The sequence below is a fragment of the Varanus komodoensis genome, unplaced genomic scaffold, assembly GCF_004798865.1.
Source record: "Varanus komodoensis strain SLA01 unplaced genomic scaffold, ASM479886v1 scaffold58, whole genome shotgun sequence".
NCBI classification, from domain to species: Eukaryota; Metazoa; Chordata; class Lepidosauria; order Squamata; family Varanidae; genus Varanus; species Varanus komodoensis.
Genome location: NW_025336197.1, coordinates 126,300 through 149,342, shown reverse-complemented (window position 1 = coordinate 149,342; position 23,043 = coordinate 126,300). Strand labels below are relative to the sequence as shown.

Genomic DNA, 23,043 nt, shown 5'->3' with positions numbered 1-23,043 from the left:
TCCTTCAGACCTGATTTTGCTAAATTCTACTGTAACCAATTCCTCAAGAGTCTTCCTTTGCCTCTGGGTCTGCTTTTTCCTTGCATGTTAAGGTGATTAAAAGTATAGTTTAACAATAATTTACAAATTCTCTGTTTACTTCTTTAATAAAGATAATTTAATGAGCAAACCAAGTTACATATATAAAATGTATTCTGTGTTGCTAAAGTAACGAAATGACTTGAGATATTTAAAGAGTACTAAAATGGTATTGTTTATATTTCAGTTTCCCATCAAATTTTTCTTCTAAACATTTGTTCCCTCAAGACTTCAAAATTTCCAGAAATAATACCTCTGCACTTGCCATTAAGCAGAAGTTGATTGTTATAGATGTAACATATTACATCTATATCTATAGATGCAATCTTATGCACACTTACCAGGGAGTAAGTCCAATTGAAATCAGTGAGTCTTAATTCTGGATAAACGGGCATAACATTTGTACTGTTGTGACTATCGGTAGTAAGGGAATTCTTACAAGAATTGCAAGATCGCTATATCAACATCGAATTATACTGGCAGTTATTAGGAGATCTATACTCTGGGTGCAGGATCTTTTTAATAGGGAAGGAAATGTTGCCTTCCTCTTGAGTTACTGTTTTAATGGTTTCCTAAAATTTTCTACAAAAAGGTTGCAACGACACTAAAGATGTTGCCTCTTGATTTTATTCTGGAGATGACCAGACTTTGCAGCAAAGGCATTAATGTCCGGTCTTTAAGGTACATACAGTGTGCAATATTGACAATAAACTAATAAAACTTAATTATTTTAGAAATCTGTGGACCGAAGCATACAGACGGTAGTTTCATGTCTGTGTAATCCAGACAACCGATTGAGGAACAATATTGTAACTCAAGAGGACTATCTTAAGGTATGAATAAGACTGCAAACTACTAAGAACTCAAGTTGGAGCAGCAGTTCTTTAATCACTCAATGTATTTGACATTTATTAGTAGCCATCTTCAGATTCTTTGGCACCTAAAAGCATAAACATAATGAAGTATTCTGACACACAACTTCATAGATGAGTGGCTTGCTTTCAATATTTTATATTGTGCTTTATTTGCTTGAGAGCCAGTATGCAACAATTTAAAGCAATACAAGTTTAAACAATAAAAAACAATATTACAAACAGTAAAGCATCAAAATGAAACAATTTATAAACCTAAATTAAAAGATGTGCTTCTTTCAAAAAGTTGAGAGAGCCAGTTGGGCTTGGGAAAGATACAGAAAATATCCCCTTCATGGTCCTGATAAATGGGTTTTTAGCAGTAATGCTGTTTTTCTTCGTGGGTTCTGTGCATTGCATATATGGGTTCTGTGCCTGCATGGATTTAGTAGTTCTTCGTCGTGGCCTCTGTGCATCACACATATGGGTGCTGCGCCTGCGCAGTGCCTTTGGCCGGAAGATTGATAGCTAACGGTTTTTGGCGGGAAGCTCCGCTCCCCTCCCCCATGGCCTGTAAAGAGCGGAGCGTCCACCATTTGTTCAGCCTTTGCGACCGCCGTTTGCTGTGCCTCGTGCCGCTTTCGACTTTTGCTTTGGCTATTCTTGGTTCTCTCCTTATATATTGCCCTTAAACTACTTTCCCCTTACTTCGTTTCCCGTTCTGTGTAGTTTTCTCTCATTTCTTCTTCGATCTAAAAAAAACAAAAAAACAAAAATATATACTTACCCTCTGCACTATCTCTCTTTCTTCCTTCTTCTGCGATGGCGCAGCGGGCGGCTTTCCGCAGATGTGTGGACTGTGGGTCAAAAATGGCACCTACTGATCCGCATGACCTATGCCTCCTCTGCCTTGGGGAGGGGCATAGGACGGATAAGTGCGTTCATTGCCTAGCCTTCTCTAAGCAGGCTAGGAAGAACCGCGAGAACCGGCTTCGGAGGCTCCTTTGGGATAGGGCCCTGATACAATCAGACCCGCTCATCTCTATCCCAAAACCGGGCTCCGCTTCTGTGACTCCACCCTCACGCCCTTCGGATGAAGGTGCGTCCGCTTCGCTGGCCCCCTCTGCCTCACCAAAAAAGAGGCATGAGAAGCGCAAACATGCCGAAGAGAAGCCGGCAGGCCATAATAAGGCCAGAAAGGAAAATGCCTCTAAGCCTCCAAAGAAGGCTAAGTCTACGGATGGTTCCCAAAATTGGGACACGGAACCGACGGGCCCTTCGGTACCGGTGGCGGTTATGATACCGACCCCGCCCGAACTGATCCTTCAAGAGGCTATGTGGGTCACCCCTCAGGGGTCTCCCCGACGTGCGGTTGACCTCCCGCCAGCACCCCTTCCAACTCTATGGGGGTCTATCTCGGATGGGGAAATCCAGGACTCCCCTCCTAGAGTGAGGTCACCGACACCGATGTCCGCAGTGACATTGGAGACAGAAGCTGGCCTGTCCCCACCAGGGAATCGGAGGAGCCGCTTGGTAGAGCAACGCCCGGAGACTTGGCGTCGTCCCTGCTGCCAGCCTTGGGGAGACCCGCTCTCTGTGGGATACTACCCTGCTCCCAGAGCGTGATCCTCACCTCCGCCCCGTGACCAACCGTGGTCTGTGGATTTGAGGAGGGTACTGCCTCGATCCCCGCAAAGCGAAAGCAGCCACTCCTTATCACCGGCGGAGTCGTCATCTTCTGCCCTGCCATACTATGGTGCTGATTCAGATGACTCTGATGTAGACTCAACTTCCCCGGACGTCGTGGTGACATCCCAGGATCCTGTGTCACCCAATGAGTCACACGTCTCCTTCGCGGAGCTGATGTCGAGGCTTGTCCAGTCCCTGGACATCGACGCTGCCCAGCGCCCGGGACCGTCCATGGACAAGTTTTACGACGTCGTTCACGGGGAGCAATCAACCTCTATTGTTCTGCCTCTTACAACTATCCTGCGGCAGGCGATGACGCAGCCCTGGGACCTACCTTCACATCCTCAACCGACGTCCAGGAGATATGAATCTATGTACAGGGTCAGGGAAGAAGACATCCCCTTCCTGCTAAAGCACCCGAAACCAAACTTGGCAGTCGTCGAATCCTCGCAAGGCAGGGAGGCAAGGGGACATACGGCGCCGAGGGATAAGGAGGGCCGGAAAATAGATTCCCTGGCCAGGCGGGTCTATGCTGCCTCAGGCTTAGGACTTCGCATTTCTAACTACGAGGCGACATTGGCGCGATATCAATATTTTATTATGCAGCGCCTCCACAACGTCGCCTCCACCCTCCCAAATCACCAGGGTGACCTTGCGAAGGTCCTGATCAAAGAAGCCATGCAGGTCGCAGTGCAGCAGTTGTCCACGGCACGTCACCACGTGGACACTGACTCCCGGGCCTTGGTCAGTGCCGTTTCCCTCCGGAGACACGCATGGCTTCGAAGTTGTAATTTCCCGCAGGAAACAAAGCGGCGAATAGAAGAGATGCCTTTTGATGGTTCGGGACTCTTCCATTCACGTACCGACCAAAAACTCAAGAAACTACACGAGTCAAGAATGACGGCACGCAGGATGGAGATCCAGTCACATAGCAGACGTAAGTGGTCCTGGAATCGGCCATCCTACAGGCAGACATACCAACAGAGACAGCTGCCGCAACACCGCCAGCAACAGCAGCAGCGGCAGCAGCGCCGCCGCCCTCAGCCTCAACAGCACTTCCAACAGGGCCGCCGTCGTTTCGACAATTGGAGACAGCGCTGACGGGACTGGCGAACCACTCCTCACGCTCCTCTAATACCCACCCCCCTCTCATCTGGGGACTGGCTCCAAAGCCGACTCCCCATTTGGGAGTCCATCACATCTGACCGGTGGGTATTATCCATCGTTCAACACAGCTGTTGATTCGACATCATCCCTCCATCGAGTCCGATCCGGTCTACTTCATGTTCGCCGGTACTTCTCGACAAAATACATCAACTTCTCCTTAAAGGAGCGATTCATCAAGTATTCCCATCTGACGGACTCCACGGATTCTATTCCAGATACTTTATGGTCCCCAAGCGGGACGGTGGTCTACGTCCGATTTTGGATTTACGGGACTTGAATAAGTTTATTATACCGAGAAAGTTTCGTATGACCACCCTTCAAAACATTTTGCCGTTGTTAAGGAGAGGGGATTGGTTCGCCTCACTGGACCTGAAGGACGCTTACTTTCATATTTCAATTCATCCAAATTACAGGCGTTTCCTTCGTTTTGCTGTTGCAAACCAACTTTATGAGTTCAAAGTTTTACCCTTCGGACTGGCTTCAGCTCCGAGAATTTTTACCAAATGTGTGGCTTCTGTCTGTGTCTTCCTACGCCTTCAGGGCATACAAATTTACCCGTACCTCGATGACTGGCTGTTAGTCTCGCAATCCAGAGAAGAACTACTAGACACCATCCATACAACCCATGCCTTACTAGATAGTCTGGGTCTATGTATTAATACAGAGTAATCTTCTCTTCTTCTGACAGACGCTCACCTTCATTGTTGCCCGCTTGGATTCGACGTTGGAGAAAGCCTTCCTCCCTCAGGACAGACAGCAGACTCTAGCTGGCCATATCCATCGAATTCGACGAGAGGGAATGGTTACGGCGAGATCCATCCGGAGGGTCCTGGGGCATATGGCCTCCACAGTTGCCGTAGTTCCACATGCCAGACTTCGGCTTCGCCCACTACAGTTATTTTTCAACAAGGTGTATCATCCACAAAGAGACCCACAGTCGAAACGGATTCGGATCCCGTCTTCCGTGCTCCACTCCCTGTGCTGGTGGCTGAAGCCGACCAAACTTGTGGTGGGAGTCCCCTTCAGGGCGCAACCTCCTTCGATAACTCTCGGTACCGATGCGTCTCTCCTAGGATGGGGGGCGATATGCTCTGGCCTGTCTACCCAGGGAATGTGGGCTCGTCTAGAGTCCAAGAATCATATCAACTTCCTAGAGCTGCTGGCAGTCTTCAAAGCCCTTCGTTCTTTCGAAGACCTCCTTCATCATCGGATCGTTCAGATAACTTCGGACAATATAGCAACCGTTTTTTATCTGAACAAGCAAGGAGGGACGAAGTCACCGACCTTAGCCAGGCTTTCTATGACAATTTGGGACTGGTGCATTCCGAGACACATTACTCTGATGGCCATTCATCTGGCCGGCACAGACAACGTGCATGCGGATCTTCTCAGCAGACACATCTTCACTTCGCACGAGTGGGAACTGGATCCTTGCACGCGCAACCACCTGTTCAGGCGCTGGGGGTTTCCCAGTGTGGACCTATTCGCTACCCAACAGAACAGGGTGTGCGAGACTTACTGTTCGAGAGCGGGAATCGGACAAGCATCCCTAGGGGATGCATTCATGATCCCTTGGGACAACATCAACTTTTATGCTTTCCCTCCGATCCCTCTTCTGATGAAGGTCATAGCGAAGATCGTGAGCGACCGTGCATCGGGGATACTAGTTGCCCCTTGGTGGCCACGCCAAGCGTGGTTTGCGAAACTGCTCGACATCTCCCGCAGGGAGTTTCTTCATCTTCCGACACTTCCGTATCTTATAACGCAAATGGACGGCACACTTCGTCACCCGGACTTGCTCTCATTGAACCTGACAGCGTGGCGGATTCGATGATTGACCTTCCATTGGGGCCGGCGACAGATTCGAGAGCCTCGAATCCTACAGCTTCTATTAATTCATCGGTATCAACGATCACTTCGACCACTTCGGCTCCAATTCTCGAATCCAACCATGCGGGTGCTTCTCACCGCCACAGTCTCTCTGTACCATCCGGTTCGAGACAGACCCTGTCGAATTTGAATCCAATGCTCTTGCACCCTGAGATTCAGCATATTATCGACGCTGCTCTAAAGCCATCCACAAGAAAGTCATATACGGCTAAATGGAAGCGGTTTTCCGCCTTCGCCGAGTCTCATTCGTTCTCCCCACTTGTCTCATCAATTGAACAAATTCTTCAGTTCCTTCTGGAGTTGCATCACTCCGGACTGAAGCCGTCTTCTATTAAAGTGTATACGGCTGCAATAGCCTACTACCGTGGCTTAGTCGACGGATCACCCCTATTTTCTCATCCTATTCTCAAGAGATTTTTGAAAGGACTGTATAACCTTAATCCATCAATTTAGACTGGTTATGCCCACGTGGAGCCTTTCTGTAGTTCTGCAGGCCCTTATGAGTGCCCCCCTTGAACCTTTGGCGACTGTGGATCTCCGATTAGTTTTGTGGAAGACGGCATTTCTTGTAGCTGTCATGTCAGCCTGGAGAGCCAGTGAGCTTTGCGCCCTCCGCATCGACCCTCCTTATCTAAACTTCCACAGAGAAAAGGTCGTTTTACATCTCGACCCATCTTTCTTGCCCAAAGTCTCTACACCTTTCCATACAGGACAAGACATTGTACTGCCTGCCTTTTTTCCATCGCCATCGAATCCCTTGGAAAGATCTTTGCACTCCCTCGACGTTCGGCGTTGTTTAGCCTTTTATCGATCGCGAACGGAGTCTATTCAGCGATCCAATAAACTGTTCATTAAATATTCGGCTAGGGATCAGGGCGACCCAGTCACTCCTCAAAGGCTCTCTAAGTGGATAGTCCACACTACTATCTTGTGCTATCAGTTAGCTAAGCTCAAACTGCCTACAGTTCCCCGAGGCCATTCCACTAGAGCTGTCGCTACGTCTTCTGCATTCGCATCCGGAGTTCCGATCGATGACGTTTGCCGAGCCGCTACTTGGGCGAACCCTTGCACCTTCACCAGGCACTACCGTCTCGATGTTCGGGCCCGATGGGACTGCTCCTTCGGTAGAGCTGTACTCTCCTCCGTCCTACAATTAGGACACCTTCCCTCCTCCTTTGATGGTAAGCTTGTTAATCTACCCATATGTGTGATGCACAGAGGCCACGACGAAGAAAAGCAGGTTACTTACCTGTAACTGATGTTCTTCGAGTGACCATCTGTGCAGTTGCACAACCCACTCGCCGGCCCCGCTCGGTGTCAGCGAGTGGACTCATTCATCGGTACCGAAAGTTTCCCATTTTTTTCTTGATACCGATCCCTTCTTCCTGTCTCATACTGAGAATTTTTCCACAAGGGGGCGCACGTTCGGTCGTCAAAGACTGAACAAATGGCGGACGCTCTGCTCTTTATAGGCCATGGGGGAGGGGAGCGGAGCTTCCTGCCAAAAACCGTTAACTATCAATCTTCCAGCCAAAGGCACTGCGCAGGCTCAGCACCCATATGTGTGACTGCACAGATGGCCACTCGAAGAACATCAGTTACAGGTAAGCAACCTGCTTTTCCAGCATTTTGACTGGAACCCCTCCTCTACCCTAATATCAGCCCTGAATATGGGCCCATCTACCATCCAGATGTCTACAGGGACCAGGAGCACTCTGCTGAATCTCCATTCTGTTGACTGCCAACTATGCCACTGAGACCCCAATAGCCAACTTAGTTGCTTGGACACTATTGCAAACTCCTGGAGCCACCCATTTCTCTCACCATGCCACTGATCCAGTCTCCTGCCCCTCTGCTGTCCAGTCCGTCCTTGCTGACAGATATAGAGGATTGTCAATCCGACTTGGACACATCACTCTCTGTCAAGCCAGCCTCCTCCTCTGCAGATGTAGCTGTGAACATGGGATCCTACCTCACTATCCGTGGAACAAGTTAGTTTGCTGAACAAGTTTAGAGGATGGCCCGGAACTCAGAATCACCACACGGTTGCAACTGGAGAGAGTGTTCGTTCCTGTCTTCAGTCCTGTTCAGAAGGAAGAATTGATGTTGGTTGCTATCCCATTCCTTTCTACTGTACTCCAGATGTTAGAACAGTCCTAGAAATTCCCATCTATCATGGCACCAGTATCAAAGATTGGGGAGCATGTGTCAGGTACAGGAAAGGATGTAACCTTTTTCAGGACCCAGAACCAAACTCAATCGTCATGGAAATAAGCAAGGGAAGTAGCATCAGCAGCACTCCACACCATCTGACAATGAGGGATGCTGCCTGGGCTCTTTGGAGAAGTGCATTTATGCTTCCTCAGCACTGGAACTTAGTCTCCAACTGCCAAGCTACCATGGAGAGGTACTCTTCTTTGGGAGAAGCTGGGCTCTCTGTATCAGGATCTGGGTGGCTCTGGTGGCCAGATCCAGAACACTCACCACAGAATTTGCAAGAATGGTCCCAAGCCCTGCTGGAGCTCTCAGCCTCTTCATGAGTGCCAGGTGGGAGCTCTGGGGGGAAAGCAAGTTCTTTTCTCCAGAACTGGCATCCGCAACCACAGGTCTTCCTGTTCCCTGTAGTAGCTGCACCTTGCCCCTGCCATGTAACTTGCATCTTTCTCTGTCTCCTGCATCATGTTGCCTCTGCAGCACAGGCATCCCTATTTGCTATAGTGCCTGCATCCTGTCTGACCCTTGTCATGTCTCCCGTATTGCCATGTTGCCTTAGCATCACAACTCTTCCTGATTGCTAGTATGCCTGCATCTTGCCTGACCAACAAGCAACACCACAGTGGTCTTCTATTTCAACAAAGAGGGAGACACCAGATCAACTCTGTTGACATGCCTAATCTGGGATTGGTGTGTCCACAGACAAATCACCTTGACTGCTGTTTGTGTCACCGGAACTAGGAACTCCTTAGCAGATTCCCTGAGCAGGAGAAGGTAACAATTGGCAGATGGACCCAGAGATCTTGCTTAAAGTATTCCATAGTTGGGGGATTCCATCAGTAAACCTTTTTGTCACTTGAAACAAAGTTGTCTGCAACAGTTTCTGATCTCAGACAGGGGAGGACAGAGATGCTCTGGGAGATGCATTCCTGCCAAATGGATGAGGACCACAGTTTACCCCTTTTCTTCATTTCCCCAATAACAAGATCATTAGCAAAGGCTCAGTGGGATGTGGCAGACTGTCAGGATCACACCCTGGTGATCAAGATGGCCTTAGTTTGCATACATCCTGCAGATGTCAGGCAGGGCCTATATCTGGCTCTAATTGATTCCAGACTAGATCTCTCAGAACTGGAAGAGAATTCTCCACCTAGACTTCAACACTCTTTGCCTGACAGCTTGGAAGATCTGTCTCTAGGGTACACAGGACATTCTGTGTTTAGGGCACACACATTCACCTCTTCTGGCCAAATCAAGCATCTTGGATGCAGCTCAGAGGACATCAACTAGAAAATTGCTTGCTGTGAAATGGAAAGCTTTCTGTCTCTTTGCTGATGCTGAAGGATTTAACCCACATAGCTGCATGATCAAGCTACTCTACCTAGTCACATTGTTCCAGTATGGACTAAAATCTTCCATCTGAGTACACCTGGTAGCCATTTCCATCTTTCATGACAAAATCCCATGCTTATTTATTTTATTTCACCCTTTAAGTGCTTTTGTGAAAGGACTTAAAAATACTCTCTCAGCTTGGAGCTTGTCCACTGTCTTACAGGCTTCAGTGAGAAAACCATTTGAGCCCATGGCATCTGTAGACCTCCATCTCTTCTTCTGAAAAATAGTTTTCCTGTGGCTATTATGTCTGCTTTTCACTCCAGTGAACTCTGTGGCCTGTGAGTTGATTCCCCATACCTTGTTTTTTATCAGGAGAAGGTGGTGTTGCACCCATACCCCTTTTCCTTCCTTGCTTCATTTAAACCAAGACATTTTAAATCACTCTCTTTTCCATCACTGGCTAGTCCATGAGGTGTATGGTGCACATCCTGGATGTGCATAGAGCACTGGTATTCTACCCCTCCAGGACTGAGTCCTGCAAACTTTTTTCTTTGCTATGAAGGTAAGGCTAAATTCAGTACAACAATTTGCAACCTGGGTGGAACAGACAGTTTGCCTGGCATATGAACTGTCTGAAATGCAGCTTCCAGTTTGACTGAAAGTACATTCAACTCAAGGAATAGCAACTTTAAAATCACTGCATGCTGAGATTCCTTTACCAGACCTATGCAAGGTGACAACCTGGTTGACACCATCTACCATTGTGAAGCACTACTGGCTTGATGTTCATGTCAAGGCAGACTACACTTTTTGGAAGAACATCTTTTGTCATCCATACTCTAGCGATGACACCGTCCCACTATCCAGGAAAGGGTAAGCTTGCTAGTCACCCTTATGTGTGATACACAGAGACCATGAAGAAGAAAAGTAAGTTGCTTACCTGTAACTGTTATTTTAGTGGTCATCTGTGGATTCACACAACCCATCCAGTGGCCCTACTGGGTGTCATGAAGGATTTCATGTTTTTTCTCTTGGTGTAGTACTGCTTGTACTGTACACAAGATTGGCCCTATTGATCCTTCCTTGGTCCTGAGGCCACCTGGGTGATCTCATTTAAACTGAGGGAAAGGGTGGGAACTTCTCCTTTTTATTCAGATCCTGGGGTCGGGGAAGGAGTTCCCACCAAAATGTTCTTAGCCAGCCTTCCTCAACCTTGGTCCTTCCAGACACGTTGGACTGCAACAGCCAGAATTTCTGGTAAGTGATCCTGACTGGGAATTCTGGGAGTTGTGGTCCAAATGCCTCTGAAGGGCACCAAGTTGGGAAAGGCTGTTCTTAGCGATTAAATATTTATGCTAATAGGTGCCATGCTAGGCTCAGAGCTCATACGTGTGAATGCAGAGATGACCACTCAAAGAACAACCATTACAGGTAAGCAGTAAGTGTGTCTTTCTGCAGATCTTAGTAACTTGGGTAGGTTCATAACAAGATGGATGGTTCTTTCAACAGCTGGGACCCAAGATATTTAGAGCTTTAAAGTTTAGAGCCAATATACTGAATTGAGTTCAGAAAGTAACAGGGAACTAGTGTAGGTCTGTCAGGACAGATGTAATAATGGCCTGTATGTCTTGTACTGATTATCTGCTACATTTTACACCAATTAAAGTTTCTAAACACTCCTCAAGAAGAGTCTCACATAGCAACACAGAAGTCTTAAATGGGGCCAGATGTAACCAAGACATGGATAACTATTTCCAAATTAGACTTGAGAAGTATTGTGAGTGGTGTGCTAATTGTAATGGTGTAAGTGTACATTTGTACTTCATGCAGTCATTAACAGGTCCTAGGTCCAGTGTAGGATCAAGGATCTCACTCCTGTGCTACAGACCAATCCTTCTGAAGAATACATCCGTTTACAAAACAGCTTGAATCGTGATCTCTCAAGTCAGGCTAACTAGCAACACCTCCATCACCTGGACTTTTTACAAGCCTTGTTTTATTGATTTCTGATATTTAAATCAATTTGCAGTATTATTAAGCTACTTCAGCATGCATCTTCAGCTTTTCACTGAGAAATTTTAGTCTCAGTAGCTTCAATTCTTGTAGAAATATTAATCTGCTGATGCTTGAAGCAAGTCAATAGAAACATATTTTTAAATGTCCAGTCATAACCTTGAGAAGCAACATATTTTCCTCAGTCTCCTCAGCAAATGTTACAAGGTTTAGGGGGAGAGGTGGCTGAAGGGTTGGGGTAGCTGGCATAATCTTTCTAGCTGCCTTGGCCAGCATCTTGACCAGTTCAGCAACATTCTCCTGTTGCAGGAGTGTGATGTTGCCATCTTGGCTTGCAATCTGTAATGCCCATAAGTATGGAAATACTCTAGACACTGTTCATTTCACTGTTTTAAACTTGACTAAAACTTATCAATAGGAAATGAAAAAATTAAGATTTAAATTATATTGATGTGTTTTAATTTATTTTCTCTTGTCCCATCCCATCCACTTTTTCTAGGAGAAGAGAGCACATCATTTTAGAAGAAGTAGAGCTGTTCTAAAAACTGTTTGACTTAATGACTGGCGTAGAAGACCTGAGGTGCTCCTGTTAGTCATCTATGTGTTGAAAAAAAACCTTTAATGTTACTGGCAAACACTTGACAATTATGTGGCCTTATTGGCAAAGTTACTTGAAGTTAGAGTTTGTTAGATGTTTGCGTGTTATCTACTTCTTGACATGTTTGAATTCTGTATGTTTATTTCTAGAAGTGTTTATATGTTTTATCTGGTCTAGATGTTTCAGTGTTCTAATTTCTAACCAGAAATTGTCTAGTTGATTGTTTGGGAGTTCTTAATCTTGAGAAGGATTAAGTTGTTTGTACTCATAAGTTTTAACAAATAGTTTACTGCATGTTGACACATCCCTGTTTCTAGTATTTTAACTTTTACCTTCAGTACTTATGCCCAGCTCACACCTAAAATTGAAGGGTTTTTTTGCCAGAGGTATTTTTAAAACTGTACTTGAATCAGGTGAATAGACAGACATCCAGTTGCATCTCAATTAGTGCCATAAGTACATACTCAGTACAGTATTGCCATAAAAATTCAATCAGTGGGGACTTCATTCACTAGCTGTGTGTACTGCTTAGTCTTATCAGTTTGAGAACTGATAATTAAAAGTGTACTCAAAGATATAACCAACAACATTAACTATACTTCTGAGTTAGCACTTTTTAATACTGAGCCAACTTGGCTAATAGTACCCATATTAAAATTGTGGAAAGAACGAGTACTACAATGTGATCTTGTGCTTTTTAAAATGGTCACCAACTTTAAATCAAAGAATTTGTAAAACTGTTTAATTATGTAGACTTTAGTTTTGTATCACTAGAATTCCACAAAATAAACTTTGTGGTGGATTTCTTTTGTGACTAGGTGTTAGTGTATATGGAAGAACTGCAGAGTCTGCACGGAGAACTGCAACATGTAAAATGGTTGATCTGGATATTGGTGGTACTTATACCTTGTGTGTTCAGTGTTTGCTTTTCACTGTATGTTCTTGATCACATATGTATGCAAACTCACATGTGTATAAATGTACCTAATGAACCTGGAAAAATGGGGAACTACCATGAATCCTTTGCTCAAATGTTGGCAGTCAAAAGATAAAACAATCCCCATCACTTCTATCAGAGCAAGAAAAAATGCAGCTGGTGCTATGAGAGTGCTTGGGTGGGCTTAAAATGGCTCTTACAACCTCAGGTCACCCAAATTGGATTGGTACAGGCGGTGGTACAAGACTGAAAGATTGGCTAAGCTGCTACTGTGGTTTTCTGGATCCTGCAAAAAAAAAGTAGAATACAGCCCAAAAACAACAGAAAATGGAAAGCCTTAGAGCAAACTTTCTTCTTTAATCCTGATTCTTCAGGCATTTACCTGTACTGTATGTGGGGGGCATGCATACATGCATCCACATGTCCCATCCCTATTTTAGAAGCACACATGCGCATACTTTGGCTGTGTAGACCTTGAGGAAAACCAGACATGAAGCTAGGGGAGGCAGGCAAGTGTTGGAAGTTGGTTTTTGAGGATTGCATTTGGTTTAAAACCCTGACATTGCTCAAGGTTCTCAGCTTGTCTACTGGATGAGTATACTGCTGAGAAGGAGACTGCATTGTCTCCATAGTTCATGGAGACAATGCTTTGCTTTCCATATAAGGTACAACTTTCAGAGGCTGTGCTCACACATAGCAAGAAGCCATGCTAGAAACTGCAGGCCTGGCTTATGTATGAATTTAGCATGGTGAAGCGTGGCATATTTGGTTTCCATGAATCCCTACAGAAAGTCAATGATTCTAAGGTTTCCATGCTTCACCATTGCTTATCATTTTGTGTGAATCCAGTCACAACATTTTTCCATGGCTTCCACATTTCTGCCATCCAGTTTGATAGCCGGAGTGGTCATAGCTGCAGCAGATTCTCTAGCCTCCATTTTTTTTGCTGTCCTCTTCTGCCTTAGCAACTGCTGAGGCAGCTGAAGTTGTACTCTAGACCATTTCTTTCTCTCTCTACTCCCTTGTTGATACCCTCCTGTATCTGAAATAGCAGCAATGGAGCATTGAGTCTACAGAGGTAGCCATCCTTGGCACTCCAATCTGGTCACTGCACTTAACTGGAACAGCACTTTGAAATGACTGCATGTTTGTGAAGGCTGCTTTACATGTGAGGAGCATATGGGCTGTGTGCAGGTATTGCTATCAAGGCGATCACCATCAAGGTGATCACCATGTCTCCTGTCCCCTTTTTCTGTGTTGCCTCTGACCTTCCTGGGAAATATTTAAGGTTGTTTTAAGTTTTAAAAATTAACTATGAAGCCGCTATGCTGTAAAGTGAAGGGCTGTCTTGTGCAGTTTTTATTTGGTTCATAACACTGGTTTTTGTGCTTTGGAGCTTAGACACCATCTCTGTCTTGGTCTTAAAATTACTTGTAGCTTCACTACTTTGCATTGGAGTATTTTGTGACCAACAAAGCCCAGCATAACAGCCATTGTATGACTATGGAGCCCTTCTGTGGTAATCATCTCAAAATTCCATGAACCCACTCAGCCAAAAAGGTTGGAAACCCATAGTAAGCTGTCTCTTAAGCACTCAGGATAGTGGGATTGAACCAGTACACAAGGCTCTGCTTTCCACAGAAATACCTAAATAGTGAATTTCTATAAAGTTTCTTATTTAATTATACTCTAAATAGTTTAGACTGGACCCAAAATATAAATGTGTGGCTTTTTTTGGTAGTTGAACAATAATACAAAGAATAAGAATAAAAATAATGCAAGCAAGAACTTCTCTACAACGTACAATCTATCACAATCTTACTTAGCAACCTGTCTTCTCAATTAATAGTGCATGCCTTAAGAGGATTCAAAAGAATATTTGTAAATTGTTCTGCAGCTAAATGCATCAGTTGCTTTTGTTTCTTGTTTTAATCTACTGACAGCATGGCATTAAAATTAGCCATGCATACATACAGCAATACTGTTGGAACCACTGTGTGGAATAGAGTGGGTGATGAGCTTCAGGAACAAGCTGGAAACCCTGAAATAATGTTACTTGCCTTTCAGATATTAAAGGCTGACACTAGCAGCAAATGGATGTATATAATATGAAATTCTGAAACTGACATACTGCTTATGTCATCTAAAGCTCTTCTGTACTCTAAATTTATGGTGCAGAAAGTCCATGTTGTCTGCCAAAAATGACATTTCACTTACTATATCCAGATGACTAAATTGATGGAAATGTTTTAGTGTTTTTTAAGTAGTATGGTAATGATGTATGACTACAATTGTGTATGATGCAGAACGTTTTGCATATTGGCATGCGATAAATCACAGTGAACTTGTGTCAGCCCCTGGGTTCTGCCCATGGAGGGATTCCCCTCTGATTAGCTGGAACTTGAGGCAGATGAAGCTACCTCTCTCAGGACATACGGGGGAGCCTAGACCTTCAGAGAAGGTCATGGCTCTGCCCCATCAGAAAAAGGGAGTTCTGCTTCAGAGGTAGACCTTCCACCTACTCCAACAGAGTGTTATTACCTTCAGAAGAAAATAGTAAGTTTGCTTATCTGTAACTAGTTCTTCGAGTGGTCATCTGTGCATTCACAAGTACGGGTGCATGCCTGCGCAGTGCCTATGTTCAGGAAGATTCTAGGTAAGCATAGAATTTTTGGTGCTCCTAGTATAAATAAGTGGGGCTCCCACCCATTATCAGTCCAGCTGGAGACTGATGTTTTGCTGGCCAGCTCACCTAAGGTTTTAATGGAATAAGCTGGTCTGAAACCACCAACACTGATGTGGGGCTGGCAGGTGGGTTGTGTGAATGCACAGATGACCACTAGAAAAACAACAGTTAACAGGTAAGCAACCTTCACTTCTCTGTGGTCTCTGTGCATCACACATATGGGTGACTAGCAAGCTTATCAATATAGGTGGTGGGAGGTGCCATCATAGAATGGCAGAGAGGGTGGCTTGGCTGAAGGAGCAATCTTGCCTAGCTTTGACATTTAGTCAGTAGTGGTATACAAACATTGATGGTGTTGACCACGTGGCTGCTTTGCATGGTTCATGGCATGGTAAACCTGCGGAAGAGCTGTTGATGTTGCTATCGCTCTGGTGGAGTGGGCTTTCAGATGTTCTGGCAAGTCAAGGTTAATCAACTCGTAGGTGAGTTTGATAGTCTCTACTATCCAGTGGGATAGCTGCTGTGGACTGATTGGTTTGCCCTTTGAACAGTCTGCATATTTAATAGTACTGGTTTGGTGGATCAATTCCGTGAGAAAGTAAGCACTCACCGTACATCTATTGAGTGTAATCTCAATCAGTGTTGAGGGTGTCAGAATGTTGGCATTATTATGTCTTGGTTTAAATGAAAGGTCAAGGAGACCTTCGATAGGAATGCTACATCTTATTGCAATACTACTTTTCTTTGAAAGTTCAGGTATGGTGGATCATCTGAAGTTCACATAATTCACCTGCTCCCTGTGCTAATGTGATGGCTGCTAAAAATGAGATTTTCCACGAGAGAAGACAGAGTTCTGTGGATGCAAGTGGTTCGAAGGGAGGTTTTGTCAAAGCTTGTAACACTATGGATAGGCTCCAGATGGGGACTAGGAATCAGATGTGGGGTTCAGATTGTGAAGGCCTTACATAAACCTCCGTGTTAGAAGCTGAAAAATAGCAAGGATCCATTGAATGGACCTCTCAAGGAAGAAATTGCAGAGAGATAGACTTTTATAGAAGTTGGCTTGAGTCTGTTCTGATGTAGGGATTGAAGGAATTCTAAGATTTTATTTATTGGTGCCATTGCTGGGTTGAAGGCATGTCGGATTGGTGGATGTAGTCCATATTGTTGTCCAGGAATTTAATTTGACCGCCCTGATTGGTATGGAAGGTACTGTGAAGTACAGGCCCATGGGTACTTTCGTGAGCTCCATTAGTTGGGGCCAAAGCCCATCCATCGAGCCATCATCCTGGCCTTTTCCAATGTGTCCAGGCATTCGTCAGTCCTTGAATGGAACAGGACAATATGCCATCCCTGTCAAATGACATATTTTCAATTCTCAATCAGGTTTCCTGCAGGAGATTGGCCACTTGGAGCCATGCATGTACAGTATGTGCATGGCTCCCACACTGACAAGCTAACTGAAATTGCAATCGACATGATGGTGCACTGTTGCTTTTGATTGTTTTGATAGTTGCATGGCCTCTCCAGTGAAGACTCTGACTAGGTCTCACTGTTGGTCTGGGAGACCCAGTCCCATGGCAGAATAGATATGGTAGGCCATCATGTCGAAGTGGCATCCCTTGTGATCCATCGGTACAGAGTGCTCTTGTTGTTGATGTTCCTGCATAGCTTTGACAGTTAGCAAGTTTCATTGTGGGTGGTGCAGCAGAAAGAGTATGTCCTGTTTCTGGACTCTCTACATCTCTTCTAGGAGCTGTGAGGTGGATGGGGCTAGTTAGGTAGCTCCCATGGTTCTCATCACTCGCTGTAGTGTCAGGATGGGAGGAATTGCCACTGGAACAAAGTCCTTCATATGGACCACATCATATAGCGTGCTTTCTTCAGCTTCAGTGATTTGCTGGGCTTGAATTCCCAGTGAAGTGGCCATACGAAGGACCTGTTCCGAAAAACAGTCCAAATTCTTTCCTGGTGATTCGGGGTGCTGCAATGAGACTGCATTGTCTGGTGAGGTGGAAATTGCCTCTTTGTTCTCTGGGTGTGTATTGGAGTCAGAGGCATAGTCAATGTGGGAGGAGGAAGAGCTGGCTGACGGCACATGTTCTTTGGTTTGCATCTTCAGGTGGACAGAGCCTAGTCCTCATTTTGACATTGGCATTGAGGGTACCTTGGGTCAGGGGGTCAAGCTCTGGTCAGTGGCAGGGATAGCATTTGCTCCCACAGATACCCAGGTCCATAATGTCCAGCATATGGTGGTGCCCAGTATGTATTCCTCCTATATGAATAAGCATCCAGTTCGAGGCTATGAACACATTGGTGGGTTGACACTAGTGATGGATTGGGAGATACAAGTAGTTATCCATATGGGCATGGAGTTGGAGGAAGTGGCAGCTGTGTTTCTCTTCTTGGGATCTGTACAGACTGGTCTGGTGATGGAGGTTATATCAGTCATCGGGCTGGGGAGTCTTGGATTTTCTCTTTCTTGGAAGGAAGTCAGTGGAGCCATTCCCATCTGGATGTGTTGTCTTTCTGATCAGGGTGGAATGGTTGGAACAGGCAGAACTGGGGATGCTAGGATTGAAGGCAGGGCCATCACTGATGTAATTGCTGGAGTTGCTGGCTGGGTGAGGTCTGTCGAGTTGAAGTGCTCGGCGATTTGTGCCTTTGTTTTTTCTTTTTCTTTCACTTTTTTGGTCTGTTTGGGCTCTTTTGCTTCAAGGTGTTTCATCTTATGTGTTTTTTGGAGAGTTAGAGGAAACTGGCTGTTTGGGAGTTTGAGTTGATGGTTTTGAGGCGGTTTTGCTTGCGGAAGGGGATTCGCCCCTGCAGCATTCCCGCATTGCCTCCAAGGCTCTGTCCCAGAGCTCCATCTTTAGATGGCCTTCCCTGTTCTTTCAGGCCTGCTTAGTAAAGGCCTGGCAGTGAAGACAGTTATCAATGCAGTGACCCTCACCCAGGAAGCAGAGCAAATGCCTATCTGTAGATGGTATTTTTACTCCACAATTTGTGCACTTATGAAAAGCCGGCTTCTGCACTGTTGAATAGAAAAATGAAGGGAAGGGAAGAAAAAGCTGAGGTAAAGAGTGGGGGGATAACAATAAAGACAGTAGAAGTATAAAAGTAAAAGTGTGGGAAGTGAGGATAATTAAGTTAATTAAAATTAGAAATCTGAAGTAAAAAGTTAAAGCTAGGAAGAAACCCAATGGAGCAGCAAAAACAGCAGTTGAAAATAAACTGACAAAAGGCAGGAGCCCCATCTGTTTATATTAGGAGCAGTGGGGTGGGGCTTCCATCAAAATTATGCTTAGCTAGGAGAATTTTCTGAAACATAGGCACTTGTGCAGGCTCAGCACCCATATGTGTGATTCACAGTGACCATGAAGAAGGACAGTAGGACTCCTTTAAGATGAAGTATCCAACTTCTCTGTAATATTTAGGAGTAAGGATTGTAATATATGGCAGCTGAACTCTGGTTAGGGCTTGGGAAGCCCTGGGAACAATAAGAATGAATTCTATGTCTGGACTTTTCTGAAAACAACCCCAGCTTTTTGCATACTATTTCTAGATTCTGCTTTAGTTGCCTGCTATCATGTGTGTTTCATCTTGGCTATGCCTCCAATTTAACTTGGAAAAATCCTTGTTTGCTGGTAAAAACTGCTACACCTCTGGCAAGTTTCATTCCATTGTGTTTGCCATTAACTTGCTATGTTTGCATAGCAAGTAGCTAAGCAGAATACTGAGGGAATTCCATCTTGGGAAAGACCTCTCAGAGATGCCATTCCAGTGGTGGATAGAGCCAAACACAAAAGTGTGGAAACAAAAATACTGTCATAGTGTAGCTTTTAGTTCTTCCTGCTTTCATTAAGTTTTAGGGAAGATATTTCAACTTACCAGAATTGTGGGAGGGAAGGACTGCACAAAAAGTTAGGAAGCAACCCAAAGATTGGTGAATGGGTGAAAAGGGATAGAATCCAGAGAAGAGGACACAGATGTCAGAGGAATCCCAGTGGGCCAACTTTAGCTCCTGGACTTTAAGTTAACCACCTTTCTACAAGGTTTCCCTGGTGTTATGCACCATCAGATCTTCCTCTTTCCATTCTTCCACTTTATCTGTGTTGAAAGTTTCTGTAAAAGGGTTGAGGCCAAGACATGCTTAGAAAGACACCCATTAACAGTTTGAAGTGACTCATATGGGAAATTTTGCTTGAGGGAAAGAAGGAGCATACCCATCAGCTGTTTTCCAGACCAGAGCATTGTTTCCCAAAACAGCTCCCATTCATTTCAAAGGGGGAGAGGCTGTATCAGCCTTACAATCTAAAAAGACAAATGCTATCTTAACTTGTATTAGCTGCCATCTGTTTCTAATAGTTGGTTCTTAGTAAATACACATGTTTGAGATGCAGAGACCACAAGGAGGAAGAATAGGTTGTTTACCCTGTGGCTTTTCAAATGTGAGTTCATACAATCTATCCTCCTACCTGCTGCAGTGGCTTTGGAATCTAGGCTTTGGTGGAAGCCATATTGTGAATGTGTTTGAAGGAGGGGGTAAGACTTTATCAAATCTCAGCTATGCTCTGGAAAGTTCCAAACAATGTTCTGCACAAACTCATAACCACAGATGAACATGTGAAGAACCCTAGTTACACAAGTAGACAATTTTTTTTGGCAAATCAAAGATTGCTGGGAAGAAGTACCTGGTGACTTGAGGTGGCGTAGGAGCAATATATTAATGAACTGAGCAGGTTCTGTGTTTCTGCTGGATCCTAGGGAGGAACTTCTGAACCAGTGTCTGGAGTCAGCAATGTGCTGGATGAGCTTAATTCAGACAAAACGCAAGTGTTACTGATTAGGAAGCCTTTCAAGGCTGTTACATTTATAGACCAAGCAATTACCAGAATTATTTAGGCAGTTTACAGGTAAATTTAAAATAGAAGATAGACAATGATTAAAAACTCCCCATAAAAGAACAGAGGAGGAGGAATAGCAGGAGAATAAAGTGCTAAGATACAAAAGCAGTTCTTAAAATTCCTGAGAATGGCATAGGTGCCAGATTAACTGCTTTGTAGAGGACATTCCATAGACTAGGCACCTACTGAAAAGTCCCTTTGGTAGCCACGTGCCTTGTCTCTTGGTGGAGGCACCTTGAGGATGGCATCTAGCAATATCCTTAGGATCTGGCTAGATAGATATCCTTCAGATTTAGGACCATTTAGGGCAGGGGTCTCAAACTCACCTGGGAGCTGCTGGAAGTAGAGTCTGGGTGAGGCTGGGCCACATCAAGTATTCCACCACTGCGGTGGTGGTCGGCCGCTCATCCCGTGGCCGGCCCGGTTGCCGTCAGTGCTTTGCAGGCCGCAAGGCCCCTCCCCCGTGCCCCGCCCATCCTGGCAATTGGCCCGCGGGCCGCCAGTTTGAGACCCCTGATTTAGGGCCTTGATTTGGGGGTAGATGTACCTTCAGGTGCCATGCCTCAAGACTTGGAATGCTGCTTAGGGGTGTTCTTGGATCCAGATCTGCATATGGGTGTTTAGATGGGTGGCACTAAAATTGTGAAATTGCCTGTCTAGGAAGATACTCTTTGCTCTTCCTTTTCTGCATTTTAAGAAATGGGATAAGTGATTCTCCTTCGGAGGCCTTTCAGTATTTTTATCATAATGGGATTCTGCTATCTAATGTTATTCTTTTCATTTAAAAAAGTGTGTCCATAAGAAAATTCCTAAAGCCACAGCTGTGCAATACCTTTCTTTGATCCAACCAAACTGTCACAGAATTATGAGCAAGACTTTGGGTTCTCAAACTCTTCATTAGGTTGGATAGTACACAAAGCAGGGTGTGGTGATAAGAGCAAGACAGACAAAAGTTGGATGTTTGTAATTGATGCTTTTTATTGGTTTGCTGATTATATTTTCATTTACATTTAATAATTGTTAGCTGCCTTGGAATCTTTCTAGTTGCAAGGCTGCATACAAATATTGTAATATACATGTACTTAAGAGTGTGGGACTATTGGTGAACAGTGGTGAAATACGGATATGTACAAAGTTGGCAGACTTGGAGGTTCAGATATATCGAGTTTCTCATAAACAGAAAAGAATATTCATCACCATGACAGGATAACTGAAATGTTAATACTACTGTTGACATAAAAATAACAGAATGCACACTTTATTTGAGCACTGCAACATAATCACTGGCCAGCAGATGGAGTGTTATGCAAAGTATTACTAGAAGAGCAGTCATGTACAACAACCCTCTTTGTTGCTGAACTATATTACAGATCAATTCATTTATTCAGACATAGAGTTATTCTTCGTTGTGGCCTCTCTGCATCACACATATGGGTGCTGCGCCTGCGCAGTGCCTAGGCCGGAAGATTAAAAAGCTAACGGTTATTGGCGGGAAAACTCCGCTCCCCTCCCCCTTCGTGGTATAAATAGAGCGGAGTGTCCACCATTTTGTTCCATCTTTGCGACCACTGTTCGCTGTGCCTCGTGCCTGTTAACGTCCCTCGCTAAGATCTTTGAGTCCTTACTGTCCGTTTTTGCCTTCATCCCTTCTTTAACTCTAAAATCTTATATTCCAAGTTTGTATATCCCTCTCTCTTCTATTCTAAAAAACAAAAACCCAAAAATATTATCTTACCCTCTATCCTGTCATCTTTTCTTCTTTTTCCATGATGGCGCAGTGAGTGGCCTTCCACAAATGCACCTAATGTGGATCCAAAATGTCGCCTGCGGATCCGCATGATCTATGCCTTCTCTGCCTCGGCGAGGGGCATAGAACTGACAAGTGCAGCCATTGCTTGGCATTTACCAAGCAAGCGCGGAAGAACAGGGAGAACCGTCTCCGGAAGCTCCTCTGGGACCAGGCCTTGATGCAATCTGATCAACTGCTCTTACAGCCTGGTTCCTCTTCAGCTGCACCTCCTCCACGCTCTGCCTCAACTGTGAGCGCTCCTCCAAAGCGTCCTGCTTCCACTGCTCCTCCTCAGCGCCATTCGGCTGAAGGTGCTACTCCAGCGGAGACCCAGGTGCCGCCTTCTTCCCCAGCCAAGAAACGGGAGAAGCGCAAGCACACGGGTTCGGATAAGCCTTCTGCTCATAAAGTACCGAGGAAGGAGAAGGCAGATAAGCCCATTCGCAAAACCAAGAAACCCGATTGCCCCAAACACCGGGGCTCGGGTTCGTCGGGCTTCTCAGTAACGTCTGCCGCCACGGTACCAACCCCTTTGTGACCGGTCCTGCAACTCACTATGCAGGTGACACCGCCGGGATCCCCCAGGCTTATCATTCAGCCTGAGAGTGTGCCACCCCAACACGTGGAGGAGCCGCTTCGGGAGTCCCATCTCTGATGGTGAGATTAGAAACTCCCCACCGAAGGAATGATCTCCAACTCCAATGCCCACGACTGAGCCACCTGCGGAGTCACCGTTGCCGCCTAGGCACCGCAGCCACTCGTCGGAACACCAGGATGATGATTGGAGGATGCATGGATATGGTGCCTTCCCAGACTGGGGTTGTTACCAATCCTATCCATATTTCCCTCGGGATCATGCGTCTCCATCGGTCCCGAGAGATTCGCCTTC

At 45.3% G+C, this 23,043-nt stretch overlaps 1 protein-coding gene across 1 annotated transcript in view; it reads left to right on the top strand.

The window, feature by feature from the left end:
* The window catches only part of DAZL (deleted in azoospermia like), a 36,825-nt gene extending 14,133 nt beyond the window's left edge, over window positions 1-22,692 (top strand). Inside the window, exons 9-10 of the mRNA XM_044449405.1 lie at window positions 813-911; window positions 22,360-22,692. Of these exons, the coding sequence (XP_044305340.1) occupies window positions 813-911; window positions 22,360-22,692 (432 nt within the window). The remainder of the gene's footprint in view (window positions 1-812; window positions 912-22,359) is intronic.
* The last annotated feature ends 351 nt before the right edge of the window (window positions 22,693-23,043 follow it).